Source organism: Lepidochelys olivacea (genome assembly GCF_965140295.1).
Source record: "Lepidochelys olivacea isolate rLepOli2 genome assembly, chromosome: 26".
NCBI classification, from domain to species: Eukaryota; Metazoa; Chordata; order Testudines; family Cheloniidae; genus Lepidochelys; species Lepidochelys olivacea.
This window is the reverse complement of record NC_140436.1, coordinates 475926-492523: the sequence shown is the minus strand read 5'-3', so window position 1 is coordinate 492523 and position 16598 is coordinate 475926. Positions and strand designations below refer to the sequence as shown.

The following is a 16598-nucleotide window of genomic DNA, read 5'->3' as shown; positions in this document are numbered from 1 at the left end:
GGGTGCGGATGCTCATGGGGGCTGTGGTGTGGGGGAATGAAGGGGGTGGCTCTGGTAGGGGCCTGCACAACCCACTCAAGACCAAGGTCCGTCCATCCATCTATGTATTCCTCCATTCTGCTATCAATCCTTCCATGGACCCTTCCCTCTGTCTGTCTGTCCAGCAAAGTGTCAAGAATCTGACCATACCTAGGTCTGTCCATGGATCCATCATTGTTCATTGGTCTGTGAATCTGTCCATCCCTGTGTCCATCTGTCCACAGACCCGTCTGTCTGTCCACAGATCCCTCATCTCTCCGTCCATCCCTGTGTCCGTCTGTCCACAGACCCATCTGTCTGTCCACGGATCCCCTGTCTGTCTGTCCATCCGTCTGTCCACAGACCCGTCTGTCCGTCCATCCCTGTGTCCCTCTGTCCGTCTGCGGATTCCCCCATCTGTCCGTCCATCCCTGTGTCTGTCTGTCCACAGACCCGTCTGTCTGTCCACGGATCCCCCGTCTGTCCGTCCATCCCTGTGTCTGTCTGTCCACAGACCCGTCGGTCTGTCCGCGGATCCCCTGTCTGTCTGTCCATCCCTCTGTCCGTCTGTCCACAGACCCATCTGTCTGTCCATCCGTCTGTCCACAGACCCGTCGGTCCGTCCATCCCTGTGTCCCTCTGTCCGTCTGCGGATTCCCCCATCTGTCCGTCCATCCCTGTGTCTGTCTGTCCACAGACCCGTCTGTCTGTCCACGGATCCCCCGTCTGTCCGTCCATCCCTGTGTCTGTCTGTCCACAGACCCGTCGGTCTGTCCGCGGATCCCCTGTCTGTCTGTCCATCCCTCTGTCCGTCTGTCCACAGACCCATCTGTCTGTCCATCCCTGTGTCTGTCTGTCCATCCGCGGGTCCCCCGTCTGTCCGTCCATCCCTGTGTCCCTCTGTCCACAGACCCGTCTGTCCGCCCGCCCCTGTGTCCTGTCCTGCCCGTGCTCCCGCGGGGGCAGAGGCGCGGGGCCCAGGGAGCGGTGTCCCCGGACGCCGGCTGAGAGCCCTGAGCGCCGCGCTGGCAGAGGGGCCCCGGGGGACCGGGGCTTCGGCCGGGCGTCGCGGCCCCTTCCAGCCGCCGCGGGCGCGCGGGGAGCGGCCTCGCGAGCCAGGAGACGCCCCGGCCGCCGTGCGGAGCGCGCTGACGTCACCGCGCGCTCGCGGTTGGCGGGAGCCTCGAGCCGGGATGGCGGAGGGCCCGGAGCTGCGCGAGCGGGACTCGGACGGGAGCAGCGAGGAGCTGGTGCTGACCCCCGCCCAGCTCATCCGCAGCCTGGAGCAGGTGGGTGGGGCCGGACGCCTGGGCTCTATCTCCGGGAGCCCGGACTCCTGGGTTCTATCCCGGCCCGGAGAGGGGAGTAGGGGCTGGGAGCCCGGACTCCTGGGTTCTATCCCGGCCCGGGGAGGGGAGTAGGGGCTGGGAGCCCGGACTCCTGGGTTCTATCCAGGCTCCGGGAGGGGAGTGGGGGCTGGGAGCCCGGACTCCTGGGTTCTATCCCGGCCCGGGGAGGGGAGTGGGGGCTGGGAGCCCGGACTCCTGGGTTCTATCCCGGCCCGGGGAGGGGAGTAGGGGCTGGGAGCCCGGACTCCTGGGTTCTATCCCGGCCCGGGGAGGGGAGTGGGGGCTGGGAGCCCGGACTCCTGGGTTCTATCCCGGCCCGGGGAGGGGAGTGGGGGCTGGGAGCCCGGACTCCTGGGTTCTATCCCGGCCCGGGGAGGGGAGTAGGGGCTGGGAGCCCGGACTCCTGGGTTCTATCCCGGCCCGGGGAGGGGAGTGGGGGCTGGGAGCCCGGACTCCTGGGTTCTATCCCGGCCCGGGGAGGGGAGTAGGGGCTGGGAGCCCGGACTCCTGGGTTCTATCCCGGCCCGGGGAGGGGAGTAGGGGCTGGGAGCCCGGACTCCTGGGTTCTATCCCGGCCCGGGGAGGGGAGTAGGGGCTGGGAGCCCGGACTCCTGGGTTCTATCCCGGCCCGGGGAGGGGAGTAGGGGCTGGGAGCCCGGACTCCTGGGTTCTATCCCGGCCCGGGGAGGGGAGTAGGGGCTGGGAGCCCGGACTCCTGGGTTCTATCCCGGCCCGGGGAGGGGAGTAGGGGCTGGGAGCCCGGACTCCTGGGTTCTATCCCGGCCCGGGGAGGGGAGTAGGGGCTGGGAGCCCGGACTCCTGGGTTCTATCCCGGCCCGGGGAGGGGAGTAGGGGCTGGGAGCCCGGACTCCTGGGTTCTATCCCGGCCCGGGGAGGGGAGTAGGGGCTGGGAGCCCGGACTCCTGGGTTCTATCCCGGCCCGGGGAGGGGAGTAGGGGCTGGGAGCCCGGACTCCTGGGTTCTATCCCGGCCCGGGGAGGGGAGTAGGGGCTGGGAGCCCGGACTCCTGGGTTCTATCCCGGCCCGGGGAGGGGAGTAGGGGCTGGGAGCCCGGACTCCTGGGTTCTATCCCGGCCCGGGGAGGGGAGTAGGGGCTGGGAGCCCGGACTCCTGGGTTCTATCCCGGCCCGGGGAGGGGAGTAGGGGCTGGGAGCCCGGACTCCTGGGTTCTATCCCGGCCCGGGGAGGGGAGTAGGGGCTGGGAGCCCGGACTCCTGGGTTCTATCCCGGCCCGGGGAGGGGAGTAGGGGCTGGGAGCCCGGACTCCTGGGTTCTATCCCGGCCCGGGGAGGGGAGTAGGGGCTGGGAGCCCGGACTCCTGGGTTCTATCCCGGCCCGGGGAGGGGAGTAGGGGCTGGGAGCCCGGACTCCTGGGTTCTATCCCGGCCCGGGGAGGGGAGTAGGGGCTGGGAGCCCGGACTCCTGGGTTCTATCCCGGCCCGGGGAGGGGAGTAGGGGCTGGGAGCCCGGACTCCTGGGTTCTATCCCGGCCCGGGGAGGGGAGTAGGGGCTGGGAGCCCGGACTCCTGGGTTCTATCCCGGCCCGGGGAGGGGAGTAGGGGCTGGGAGCCCGGACTCCTGGGTTCAATCCCGGCCCGGGGAGGGGAGTAGGGGCTGGGAGCCCGGACTCCTGGGTTCAATCCCGGCTCCGGGAGGGGAGTGGTGGGAGCCCGGACTCCTGGGTTCAATCCCGGCTCCGGGAGGGGAGTGGTGGGAGCCCGGACTCCTGGGTTCAATCCCGGCTCCGGGAGGGGAGTGGTGGGAGCCCGGACTCCTGGGTTCTCTCCCAGCCCGGGGAGGGGAGTGGGGGCTGGTGGGTCAGATCACAGGGGCTCAGTGTTAGGCTGGTTTGTGGCTCACTGTCCTGCTGTGCTGGCAGGCCTGGCTGAATGAGAAGTTTGCCCCAGAGCTGCTGGAGAGCAAGTCTGAAATCGTGGAGTGTGTCATGGAGCAGCTGGACCACATGGTGCGTGTCTGGGGGCACAGGTGGGGGCAGGGGTTGGGAATGGCTGGACAGGTTCATACTGTTATTGCTAAACTCCGTGCCCTGGGGTCCCCTGCCTAAGCTCCGGCCAGTGCTTCTATCCGTCCCCCTCTCCAGTGTTCCCCACAGAGGGTGGATGTAGTTCTGAGCATCTTGTGGTTAACCTGCATGCTCTGCCCAAGCAGTGATGGTTCATGCTATGTACTGAGAGCAGCAAGAGCCCCCAGGCTCCTGGCGTGTTGCTGTTAGTCACAGAGGTTAAAATTGGCATCAGCTGCTGTTGTTGCCCTTGTCTGCTATTCTATAGGGCCTTCAGCATGGTTGCTGTTCATCCTGGCCTGCAGCTGCTTGTTCGCCAAAGTGGGCTGGTCAAGGGGGCAGTGCTGCTAGCCAGTTCCTGGTTCTTTGTGCAGTTGTTTGCTACAGAGGTGGTGTAAATCTCCTGCTCCAGGCAGACTCACAGTTGCCTGGATGACAGAATCAACCATCTGCAGTCTTGGCCAATGGCCATTACCTGCCCAAATCCTATATACTGCAAAATCTGGCATGTGGTTCTTCGATTCCCTTTTCCAAGGAGCTGTCCCGTGTATTGGTTCCCATGTGGCAGTGAGGGGTGGTAACCTGCATTCATGGTGCAGGTGCTCTGTCTACAAGAGGCAGCTGCAATCTAGCTCTTTCCCGGGGCTCAGTCTGAGGACATTGGCCTCTCTGTGTCTTTAGCTATTGAGTGTTTGAACAGTCTGATATTCCCCCCATGTGCCCCTTTGCAGGAGTCAAATCTGAAACGAGCCAAGCACGGAGACCTGAAGGTCAGCATCCACCGCATGGAGATTGAGAGGATCCGCTATGTCCTCAGCAGCTACTTGCGCTGCAGGCTTGTGAAGGTAACACCCTGCTATTCTGTGCCATGGCAAGGTGACTCTTAGGAGAGTGGCTGGAGGCATGCCGTTCTGGCCACACCAAAAGCATATTGCTTTGGTCCGGGGCTCTGAGTCATGGGCCCTTGACGTGTTTGGTTAGAGTGACCAAAAGGTTCACCTGGGGAATCCACTCCTCATTGCTGTCAAGCGCAGCACCTTGTTCTGGGTGTCACAGTGCTGTGGTGAGCCTGTTTATTACCCTATGGAGGGTCAGCACAGTGCAATCTTCCTCCTGGAAACTCCATTGCCATCCCGCCTCTCAGGCGCAGACAGCCCTGCGTGGGTCCAGAACTAATCCCAGGGCAGATGTGCCACCTCTGCACCTCACCAATCTGCAGTGACAGATTCCCTTTGGCTATAGAAGGGAGAATGCTGGGAGCTGCCTATGATGGAGCTCTCTGTTTCGATCACAGCTGACTCTTCTTTGGGGTTTTTCTTCCCCTGGCAGATTGAGAAGTTTTTCCCCCATATCCTGGAGAAGGAGAAGTCCCGAGTGGAAGGAGAGCCTTCCATCCTCTCTCCAGAGGAGTTTGCCTTTGCTAAAGAGTGAGTAGGTATGGAAGGAGGGCTGGGCAGTGGGGTGAGCCAGGTCTTGTTCTACTGCGCAGACTAGGTCCAGGCCAGAACTGGGGTTGTATGCACTCTGGCTCTCCCTTTGAGCCTCCGCTTCACATGCTGTAGATCCTCCCTTGGCAAACTTGGCTGTGGCAGCTTGGTTGGAAAAACCTTGTCCCCTAGTGACCAGCTAACGAGTCCCTCGCTCTCTCTTGGGCCTGCAGTGAAGCTAGAGGCTTGGCCCTGAGCGCTCCTGACAGTCTGGGAAGGCGTTGAAAAAAGATTCCCGCTCAGCCTTCATCAGTCTTAGTGTCTGCCCGCTTGCCTCCTTCCGTGTGCATGCCAGATTCATGACGGGAGCCTCGTCCTGCTGCACAGCTTCCTCTCCTGTCTCCAGGCAGCCTTCTGCTGGCAGATTGTGGCAGGCCATTGGCCAACGAGGTATCTAGGGGCAGTCTCACTTCAGCCACCCACTAAACTATGCCAGAAAAGTTCCCTCTGCTGCCCGAGTCCTGCCAGTGGGAAGAGCCCTCACTGCCTTTTGTGTCACCTTCCCATGGAGATAAGCTGTGCCCTTGGGCGCTGAAGGATTTGCGTGCGCTGTTTTGCTGGAGCAGAGAAGTCTTCATTTCAGCTTCTGCCCCTCCAGACCCAGCCGCTTGCTGCTGTCTTCCCGCCGTGCTTGCGGGTTCAGCATGTCTCGCTGGTACCTGGAGTCCATTTTGGCCCACCAGCTTTTGCCGTGATCTGACTGACAGTAAGGGCTGTTTGTTTCAGGTACATGGCGAACACAGAAACCTACCTGAAAAATGTGGCCCTGAAACACATGCCTCCCAACCTGCAGAAAGTGGATCTCCTGAGACTGGGTAAGAGAAGCCCGGCTGCAGTACAGGCAACAGGATTCTAGCAGTGGCTGTCTGGGGACGAGCCCTGGAGTAATCTGAAGTCCTAGAGAGCAAGCAGTGTAAGCGCTAGAGCTCCGGCGAGTGCTTGGAAGAGGCAGGTGTCTGAGCATGGCCCTCTCCACATTGCTGGCCCTTTAGAAGGTGGTCTGGATATGTTTGCACTGCCCTCTCCTAGAATCGCCCTCTGGGGAGAGACAGGGGGGTCACCAGGCTATTCACACTGGTCTCTGTGTTCTGACTCTCCTGCCGTCTCAAGTATGTGTTGGCTGGTGCATATGGGACTGGCCGGTCGCCTGTGGGGCTAGTGACCAGCATTGCACTGTGTCCTCATGAGCATCCCAGCTCCACGTGAAGGTCCTGCAGAGGAGCAGAGACTGTTCCCAGGAGTGGTTCGTGCAGCACAAAGTGCCCTGGTCTCAGTCACGTGAGCCCGGGATCAGGGCTGAGTGTGTCGCTTTCCTTGCAGTTCCCAAACCCAACCTGGACTCCTTTGTATTCCTGAGGGTGCAGGAGAGGCAGGAAAACATATTGGTGGAGCCAGAGACTGATGAGCAGAGGTAGGTGGCCTATTGCTTTGCTGTGCACTGATACGCACATGCCTTAGAAATGCCATCCCGACTGTATTCTGCTCAGCTTCCCGTCTCTGCGAGTTGCCTGTGTAGCTGTGGGTGGGTGGGCTGGATGGAGCAGCACCCCTCCTCCTTGCCTAATCCGGTCACTTTGCTGCGGCTGTTATACCAATAAAATAAAAACTAGCAGGAGCTTATTAAAGGGGAAAAAGCAAAATGCCACATTTATTGTGAATACAGAAAGAATCATAGTAAGCAGCTAATTATAGCTATAACATTCCATTCAGTTTCATATTTATTCACACATTCATTCATACACACACACACAGGTTCTGCAAGGTTGTTATCATAGTTACCAGCCTTAGAGTTGCTCATGCCAAGCCACTGGCCAGGTGGCCTGGACATGAGGAGGGAGCAGGGCCTTGTCAGATGCTCATCTGATGCTCCTGGAAGTTGGTTTGCAGAATCAGACCCCAAAGGTCTCACTTTCTAGAGTCCATTTTTATAGGAATTTCTTCCTATGCCAGTCTATGGGAATTGCTTCATCATGCTGTTCCTGAATCAATCAGCAGATGGCACATTCCTGACGGCTCCGTGCTGCCAGATGTTATCTTGTTCTTTGGTTCTCCCATTCTTGAGGCTGTTGGGTGGATCCCAGTCTGCCCTCCGGGGGTCCTTTGGTTATTTCCACTTAACGCCTTCTTCAGCCGATGGACACTGGATTCTTAGGCTGGCACCTCCCTGATCATTCAGTTATTATCCACACCAAGCATCCATCCACATACATCCTCTATCTCTATTTTAATCACAATTGTTAACAGAGCGAGACGAATACAACACAAGGGCGGGGAGCCTCTGGGTGCTGTTGTTACAGAGTATTGCTTTGAGTCTCTCTCTGTGTGAGTAGTTGTTACAAAGAATTGCTTTGAGAACAGACTCTGTCTTAGAATTAGCAGCTTGCAAGTTTCACACAGAGAGGGAGAGAAACAGTACCAAAAACCAAGAGACCTCTTAATTAGTAATACCCTGGAATTTAAACTATGGGGAATCAAACTCATTTGTGATTTTAATACAGAACTTCTTTTATATGATCCAACACTGCAACCCTGAAAAGCAAGCAGGAGCCTCAGGAGAATGCAGCACCTCTCTCCTCTCGTTCTGAGCTTGCTGCCACCCTTCCATCTGAACCGATCTCTCTTTCCCCTTCAGAGAATATGTGATTGACCTGGAGGAAGGATCACAGCACCTGATCAGATACAAAACCATTGCCCCCCTGGTGGCCTCAGGAGCAGTTCAGCTAATTTGAAACATCACAAGACTTAAAGGGGCCAGGCAGGAGGCCCTGCAGTCTGGGAGGGCAAGTGCCATGCACAAGACAACCTGAGAGCATCGTTGTGCCAGTCAGCACATGGGGACACAACAGTTGTGGACAGTTGCAAATACTCATCCTGCCCCCGGCCCAGCCTGGGGGCCCAGCAGCTCAGTTTTGCTGTAGCCTGAGGACAGGAAGACAAACAGCCAGGTAAAGGTGCCATCAGCAAGTGTCCCTGTGTGGGGAATGAGGACACTGCCGCTGAAAGAAAGCTGAGCCTGGTCTTCTATCCAGCTGCAGCCTCTGCAAAGCTACTGCTCTGTTGTGGAGCCAGCAGGTGGCACCATTGCCCTGCTTATACTCCGGATATTTCAGCTGGCTGGCAAGAACCCCCTAGAATGAGTTAGTGACTGCTGGAGGAGGATGTGCCAGTGTGAGCGAGGTACGTTATAAAGACAACAGCAAAATCTCCATGTGTGCCTAAAAGGGCACCACTGCCCAAGATCCTGTCCAAGTCTCCTGTGCAGCTAAATTAGGAGAGATGCTTAAATGTAGTGTGGGGAGGGGATTAGGCAATGGATGAGTGCTTGTGTGGGTTTGCAGCAGGTATCAGCCCTGAATGGCCTGGGGTGGGGCTGGCCATGTTTGGAACCTGCAGGAGCTGTGGAGTTCTTACAGGCCCGGGGATGGCGAGTACAATGATCGGCCCTAGAGAGCACAAATAAACCAGTGGGGTATCTCTGGCTCTAGCTATCAATGAGGAGAAGGTGGCTTCTGCGTCCCTGACAGCAATTCTGATTCACTTTGTTGTATTCGTGGCACCAATTAAACAATCTGTGGCTCTTCCAGAAAGCCAGCAGCCTGTGTTCCAGACGGCATCCAGCATGGCCTGGGCATGGGCCGCTCAGCCTTCCCCCAGTGAGCATTCCAGTTTCCAGGTCTGTGCCTCCTCTTGGGTGTAAAGCACAGGGGCGCCAGTGCTTACCGTGGTCCAACAAAACCGGGTGGTCGGTGTCAAACTCTGGGACCCACAGCTTTAGAAAGACTGGCATCCTGGCTTGATGGGATGTTGGTTGCCAAGTCTGTGACCCTCTTGTGACCTGCCCACCTCCACTTTAAGCACTGCCCTTTGCCAGGTGATCCATTCAGCCAAAAAGCACAGTGCACAGATTCTCCATTGCAAATACTAGAGGTGGGAGTGACCGGGAGCTAGAAGTGGTGAGAGTGCTGGGCAGACCCTTCCGTGGGGGGGAGGAGCGGGGAGGAACAATAGCTTAATGTTCTGATGTGCTAAATACCAGGTTACCTCAGCACAGTGTGAAAGGGCTGCTGGCTTGTTTCCTTGATTGCCAGCTTGATGGTATCAATGGGGAAAGGAAGCTTTGCCATTAGTACCTCATTAGGTCAATGGGGTGCTGAATGGCCTGGGTGTTGGACTGGAGATTGCTCCCAGCACCCTGGGAAGGCTCCTCCCCTGGGGACAGGCAGGGTATCTGTACAAGCTGCAAAAAGAACAGGAGGACTTGTGGCACCTTAGAGACTAACCAATTTATTTGAGCATGAGCTTTCGTGAGCTACAGCTCACTTCATTGGATGCATGCAGTGGAAAATACAGTGGGGAGATTTATATACACAGAGAACATGAAACAGTGGGTGTTACCATACACACTATAAAAAGAGTGATCAGGTAAGGTGAGCTGTTACCAGCAGGAGAGGTGGGGCGGGGGACCTTTTGTAGTGATAATCAAGGTGGGCCATTTCCAGCAGTTGACAAGAACATGTGAGGAACAGTAGGGGGTGGAAATAAACATGGGGAAATAGTTTTACTTTGGGCTAAGCTTAATAGCTTTACCCTTTAGTTGGAACTACCAGCTGTCTCTGAGGATGCCAGTCTTCCTGGTGTCCACCAGAAAGAGTTTCCTTGTATAAAAGTCCTCTTTCTACAACAAACCTGGATCGATGAGAAGAGCTGAGAGGCGGTGGGTTGCTCCGTGCCACCGTCCAAGCTCTCTGGAGGCTTTCATCTGCTTCCTGTTCGGTCTGGAACTGTTCCCTTGATTCTGGAGACATCAGTTCCTCATTGGATTGTGGACCTGGGCTTGGTCCCTCTGGAAGCGATGCAGGTGATGGGGCTGTTTCCATTGACTGTGAACCGCTCTCCGCTGATGCACTATGTTGGGGTTCAGGCTCCGGCTGAGCCTCTTGTGTTGGGTTATCGGCTGCTGCTGGTGCAGTTTCGGTGGGGCCCTTTGGTGTTGGGGTTGCAAGTACTGAATTCAGTGCTGGCAATGGGTCTGGTGCTGGTTGTTCTGCCGGTTCCGGTTCTGAGACTGGCTCTGTCTGGGTCTCTGGGACTGGATCCCCTACTGCTGTTGCAGATGTTGGCAAGGGGTCTGGTTCCCTCACCTCTGACCGGGTCCTGGTAGAAGTTTCTGGAACAGAGCTAGGTGTGACAGCTTCCTTAGCCTGGCTGCGGGTGACCATTCCCACCCTCTTGGCTCATGTCACATGATTGGCCAAGTCTTCCCCCAACAGCATGGGGATGGGATAATCATCATAGACTGCAAAAGTCCACTTTCCTGACCATTCCTTGTACTGGACCAGTAACTTGGCTGTAGGCAAGTCAAAAGAGTTTGACTTGAAGGGTTGAATCGTCACTTGGACCGCTGGGTCGATTAAATTGGGGTGCACTAAGGAAGCATGGGTAGCTGACACTTGTGCTCCGGTGTCCCTCCGCATGGTGACCAAGCTGTGCCATCTAGGTAAAGCAGCGCGCACAGCTCCCAGTGTGGAGTGGCCACAATTACAGTGTAGTGATTCCTGTGGCTACAGGCTTGTCTACACGTCAGATGCTGCAGCGAAGACACCAGCTGTGCAGGCCGGAGGTGTGGGCCCCATGGCCGTGGCGTGCAGTGAGTGTTTGTGCCAGAACCTCAGTCCTCAGTGGCTTCTGCAGGTTTCAGTGTCTGAGAGCCTGGCCCCGGTGACGCTCATGGCACAGCTACCCACGGCTTTGTCTCCCTGCCTGCAGGGACCATGTGCTGTACCACTGCCAGAGCAAATACAGATGTGCAGCGGATTTGGTGGCTGGCCTTTTACCTCTTGAAATCCTGTATGGCTTTGCTTTGCTTCTAGAAGTGCCCAGCATGGGGGTCAGGGGCCTTCTCTTAGCTTTGTCTGTACTGATTGGCTTCAGGGAGAGGAGGGGGAGGTGCACAGCTAATCCCCAAACCCAAGGCCACTCCAGTGGGTTCAGCCAATGAACTCTAATGCAAATACATTATCTCCCCACTCCCTGCCACCCCTTGTACGTGCACAGAGAGGGCCTTGTCTAATCAGCTGGTGAGTGAAGGTCAGGAGGGCTTTGGGAGAAATTTCTAAGTGGCTCGAGGGAGTCCCTGTGGCCTTCCTGTTAACTGGGATTTGTGCCTGCAGTGACTGGTGCTCTGGGCAGCGCCTGTCTGCAGGGAGTGGCTTTCCCAGAGCAATTCTGCAATAGAGTCCCGCCAGGGAATGAGACCAAATCCCCTTTTCTGGTTCTCCTTTCTCCAGCCCTTCCCTTTCCCCACTCCTTCCTGTCTCTAACAGGAGTTTACACAGCACCTGGAGGATAATAGCCTTATAAGGAATAGCCAGCGTGGATTTGTCAAGAACAAATCATGTCAAACCAACCTCATTTCCTTCTTCGTTGGGGTTACTGATCTAGTGGATGGTGGGGGGCGAGAGATGTGATATATCTTGATTTTTGACACAGTTCCACATAGCATTCTCAAAAGCAAACTAGGGAAATACAGTCTAGATGAAATTACTGTAAGGCGGATGCACAACTGATTGAAAGATCATGCTCAAAGAGTAGTTATCAATGATTGGCTGTCAAACTGGGAGGGGTATCTAGTGGGGTCCTGCAGGAGTCAGTCCTGGTCTAGTACTACTCAGTATTTTCATTCATGACTTGGATAATGGAGTGGAGTGCATGCTTATAAAATTGCAGATGACCAATCTGGAAGGGCTTGCAGGCACTTCAGAGGACAAGGTTCAAATTCAGAACAACCTTGACATTTCAACAAGATGAAATTCAAAAAGACAAGTGCAAAGTACCACACTTAAGAAGAAAAAATCAAATGCACAACTACGAAATGGGGACGAACTTGCTAGGTGTTCGTTCTGCTGAAAAGGATCTGCAGGCTTTGGGGGATCACAAATTGAATAGGAGTTAATGGTGTGATGCAGTTGCAAAAACGGCGAATCTCATTCCAGGCTGTATTAACAGGACTGTCATAGGTAAGACATGGGAGTTAACTGTCCGAGTCCACTCAGTGCTGGAGAGGCCTCACCTGGAGTTCTGTGCCCAATTCTGGGTACCACAGTAAAAAAGATGTGAATAAATTGGAAGAGCAACAAAAATCATAAAAGGCTCATCAAAACACCCAACCTGTGAGGAAAGATTAAAACCTGGGCACGTGTAGTTGTGAGAAAAGACCACCGAGCAGGGCCCTGATGAGGCTTCAGGCCTGTTCCGGGCTGTTGGAAAGAGGACAAGGATCGATTGTTCTCCATGGCCACTGGAGACTTGAAGACCTTGTCTTGAAGGTCGGACAAGAAGTGATGGGCTTGATCTGCAGCAAAGGAGACTGTGGTTAGGTAGCAGGAAAAACTTTCTAACGCTCAGGGTAGTTAAGCTGTGGACCGGGCTCCCAAAGGAGGTGGCAGAATCCCCGTGATTGGAGGATTTTAGGAACAGGTTGGATAAACCCCTCTTGGGATCTAGGTTTACTCGGTCTTGCCTTGGTGCAGGGAAGTGAACTTGATGACCTCTCCAGAGCACTTCTCGCCCAGTGTTTTGATGATTGTATGGTTTCCCAAGTGGGAGATGGCCCTGGAGGGAACCTGTTTATGGTATCCAACGGGAGCAGATGATCCATACTGATCATAGAATCATAGAATATCAGGGTTGGAAGGGACCCCAGAAGGTCATCTAGTCCAACCCCCTGCTCGAAGCAGGACCAATTCCCAGTTAAATCATCCCAGCCAGGGCTTTGTCAAGCCTGACCTTAAAAACCTCTAAGGAAGGAGATTCTACCACCTCCCTAGGTAACGCATTTCAGTATTTCACCACCCTCTTAGTGAAAAAGTTTTTCCTAATATCCAATCTAAACCTCCCCCACTGCAACTTGAGACCATTACTCCTCGTTCTGTCATCTGCTACCATTGAGAACAGTCTAGAGCCATCCTCTTTGGAACCCCCTTTCAGGTAGTTGAAAGCAGCTATCAAATCCCCCCTCATTCTTGTCTTCTGCAGGCTAAACAATCCCAGCTCCCTCAGCCTCTCCTCATAACTCATGTGTTCCAGTCCCCTAATCATTTTTGTTGCCCTTCGCTGGACTCTCTCCAATTTATCCACATCCTTCTTGAAGTGTGGGGCCCAAAACTGGACACAGTACTCCAGATGAGGCCTCACCAATGTCGAATAGAGGGGAACGATCACGTCCCTCGATCTGCTCGCTATGCCCCTACGTATACATCCCAAAATGCCATTGGCCTTCTTGGCAACAAGGGCACACTGCTGACTCATATCCAGCTTCTCGTCCACTGTCACCCCTAGGTCCTTTTCCGCAGAACTGCTGCCTAGCCATTCGGTCCCTAGTCTGTAGCTGTGCAGTGGGTTCTTCCGTCCTAAGTGCAGGACCCTGCACTTATCCTTATTGAACCTCATCAGATTTCTTTTGGCCCAATCCTCCAATTTGTCTAGGTCCTTCTGTATCCTATCCCTCCCCTCCAGCGTATCTACCACGCCTCCCAGTTTAGTATCATCCGCAAATTTGCTGAGAGTGCAATCCACACCATCCTCCAGATCATTGATGAAGATATTGAACAAAACCGGCCCCAGGACCGACCCTTGGGGCACTCCACTTGACACCGGCTGCCAACTAGACATGGAGCCATTGATCACTACCCGTTGAGCCCGACAATCTAGCCAGCTTTCTACCCACCTTATAGTGCATTCATCCAGCCCATACTTCCTTAACTTGCTGACAAGAGTACTGTGGGAGACCGTGTCAAAAGCTTTGCTGAAGTCTAGAAACAATACATCCACTGCTTTCCCTTCATCCACAGAACCAGTAATCTCATCATAAAAGGCGATTAGATTAGTCAGACATGACCTTCCCTTGGTGAATCCATGCTGGCTGTTCCTGATCACTTTCCTCTCATGCAAGTGCTTCAGGATTGATTCTTTGAGGACCTGCTCCATGATTTTTCCAGGGACTGAGGTGAGGCTGACTGGCCTGTAGTTCCCAGGATCCTCCTTCTTCCCTTTTTTAAAGATTGGCACTACATTAGCCTTTTTCCAGTCATCCGGGACTTCCCCGGTTCGCCACGAGTTTTCAAAGATAATGGCCAATGGCTCTGCAATCACAGCCGCCAATTCCTTCAGCACTCTCGGATGCAACTCGTCCGGCCCCATGGACTTGTGCACGTCCAGCTTTTCTAAATAGTCCCTAACCACCTCTATCTCCACAGAGGGCTGGCCATCTCTTCCCCATTTTGTGATGCCCAGCGCAGCAGTCTGGGAGCTGACCTTGTTAGTGAAAACAGAGGCAAAAAAAGCATTGAGTACATTAGCTTTTTCCACATCCTCTGTCACTAGGTTGCCTCCCTCATTCAGTAAGGGGCCCACACATTCCTTGGCTTTCTTCTTGTTGCCAACATACCCGAAGAAACCCTTCTTGTTATTCTTGACATCTCTGGCTAGCTGCAGCTCCAGGTGCGATTTGGCCCTCCTGATATCATTCCTACATGCCCGAGCAATATTTTTATACTCTTCCCTGGTCATAAGTCCAACCTTCCACTTCTTGTAAGCTTCTTTTTTATGTTTAAGATCCGCTAGGATTTCACCGTTAAGCCAAGCTGGTCGCCTGCCATATTTACTATTCTTTCGACTCATCGGGATGGTTTGTCCCTGTAACCTCAACAGGGATTCCTTGAAATACAGCCAGCTCTCCTGGACTCCTTTCCCCTTCAAGTTAGTCCCCCAGGGGATCCTGGCCATCCGTTCCCTGAGGGAGTCGAAGTCTGCTTTCCTGATCCCTCACTCCAGTGCACAAAGGTTGCAGGAATGTGCTGTGTGAGGTTAGACACAGTGGTCAGATCTACGCGAGGTAATTTAAGATTCCGTACCCCACAGGCCTTGTTAAGTTCAGCTTCTCTGTTGCTAGCAGCATTGTAGACAGGGCAGTGACTGCAGGCACCTTGTCAGCTAGCACCGAGGGTCTCTGCACTGAGGCTGCTGCTTTTGCTAGCATTGGTTCAGCACCCCCAGTGCTAGTTACCATGTAAATACTAGTGTGGATGGGACACAAGGATCTCTACCACTGTGTCTAGCCCTGCTCTGAGCAGATTTTCTTGCCATGGTGGGGAAATGCTCGAGCCCTGTCTGCACCAGGAGGTTAACACCAATGCAGCTGAGCTGGTGCTACCTAACTACAGGTATTAACTCTTCTAGCATAGACATACCCTAGACATGAGAGAAGAGCTCCATCTGCAAGGCCCCTGCAGTCCCTGGCCTCTCCGCTGAGACAAGCCAACAGTACCGTCTGGGCTGTGACTATCTGCTCCAAGGATCTAGATCAAGAGCCCCTGCTTCCTTCAGGTACCAAACAGCTGTTCACGGTTAATGCCACTAGCTCCTTCCAACTTAGCGTAGATTACAGCCATAACAGCATCCATATCTCAGTCCCCAACCTGAGGACTTAAACAAGAGCGTGCCTTTCAGAAATGCACTGAATGATGTTGCTTCAGGTCTTCTCTCCGCATCTCAGGAAAAAGGGTACAGCAGAAATGGGAAGAGTTGAGAGAAGGGCAATGAAAACACGTAGCAACCTCGGAACACTTCAGACAAGGCCTGGGACTGCTTAGGTCAGCGAGGAGATAATAGGGGATGGCATGATGAATGTGTATGAAATGGTGAACCATATAGTGAAGGCTAGGGAAGTTTTCCTACTGTATATGCCCTTTCTCATGCTATCTGGAGATCTAAAGCAAAGGATCACCCAATGAAATTAAAAGGCAACTAATTTAAAGCTAGTAAAAGGAAATATTGCTTTACCTGCTGTGTGACCTGTGAGACTCCCTGCCACAAGGTGTTGCTGAAGCAAAGAGCTTAGTAGGATTCAAATAAGGTGAAAAATAAGAATAGCGACAGCTAACATGATGTGGAAGGAATCTAAAGCCACATACTTCAGTACACGTAAGCTACCTGCCGGGGCTAGGAAGAAATTCTCCTAGGAAGATGTTATGCTACCCCAGCCCATGGCAGGATTTTTGTGTCTTCCTCTGGAATAGCTGGTCTGACCATTGCTGGAGTTGGAGTATGGGGCTGGAGGGACCGTTGGGTCAGGCACTTCATTCCTTTGTCCTTGTTGGATAGAGAAGAAAAGCTCCTCCTTCCTTGCTGGTTCCCACATGCCTCTTCTGTGTAAGCGGGAGCCACCTCAGTAACTTCTAGGGCTCTGTGCCCCCTGCCTGGGTCTGTTGGGTGTGTAAGCAGTGTCAGGATGAGCTCCACCCTGACATCTGGTGGTGAGGTGTGGCAAGTTGTGGAAAAGAACTTCAGGGGCCGATCTCATTTGCATAGGCACACCCACCACGCCTAGAATGAGACCATAGCTGCCCAAATGGTCACTTTGGCTGCTGTGGGATCCCCAGTGTCTCTGTTATTGGGGCAGGAAGAATAAATTGCTATTACCCTGATTATGGGAACTGAATGCTGAACTCATAGCTAGCCAAGGCGGCCACCCATCTCTGCCCTGTAGCATCCAGCTTAGCACTTGTTAACACATAAGTCAGTGGATTGTTATCTGTCCACACCTGGAACTGAGCACCATACAAGTAGTCTCGAAATTTCTCAGTGATGGCCCATTTCAAGGCCAAAAACTCCAGCTTGTGGGTGGGATAGCGAGTTTCACTA

The 16598-nt window shown here is 54.5% G+C and overlaps 2 protein-coding genes across 3 annotated transcripts in view; both read left to right on the top strand.

Moving 5' to 3' along the window:
- The first annotated feature begins 1152 nt into the window (after positions 1-1152).
- On the top strand, positions 1153-8476 carry GINS4 (GINS complex subunit 4). The gene is made up of 7 exons (XM_084615381.1): positions 1153-1307; positions 3268-3354; positions 4143-4256; positions 4741-4838; positions 5625-5713; positions 6219-6309; positions 7531-8476. The coding sequence occupies exons 1-7, from the start codon at positions 1212-1214 to the stop codon at positions 7625-7627; spliced, it is 672 nt and encodes a 223-aa protein (XP_084471507.1). The 5' UTR covers positions 1153-1211; the 3' UTR covers positions 7628-8476.
- Positions 7935-16598, top strand: part of LOC311513503 (protein phosphatase 1 regulatory subunit 3C-B-like) — a 21982-nt gene continuing 13318 nt past the window's right edge. The window contains exons 1-2 of one of the 2 annotated variants that reach the window (XM_084615384.1): positions 7987-8075; positions 8483-8571. The gene's annotated coding sequence lies outside the window, so the exon portion shown is untranslated. Of the gene's footprint in view, positions 8076-8482; positions 8572-16598 lie in introns of both variants that reach the window. The other variant, XM_084615383.1, reaches the window with a different exon arrangement.

What these genes read in the sequence shown, in the direction of transcription:
- GINS4 (XM_084615381.1), top strand. Translation starts at nt 1,212, where the DNA reads ATGGCGGAGGGCCCGGAGCTGCGCGAGCGGGACTCGGACGGGAGCAGC. An exon ending in TGCGCTGCAGGCTTGTGAAG is followed by an intron (nt 4,257 to 4,740) that starts GTAACACCCTGC and finishes TTCCCCTGGCAG; the next exon opens with ATTGAGAAGTTTTTCCCCCA. An exon ending in CCAGAGACTGATGAGCAGAG is followed by an intron (nt 6,310 to 7,530) that starts GTAGGTGGCCTA and finishes TTTCCCCTTCAG; the next exon opens with AGAATATGTGATTGACCTGG.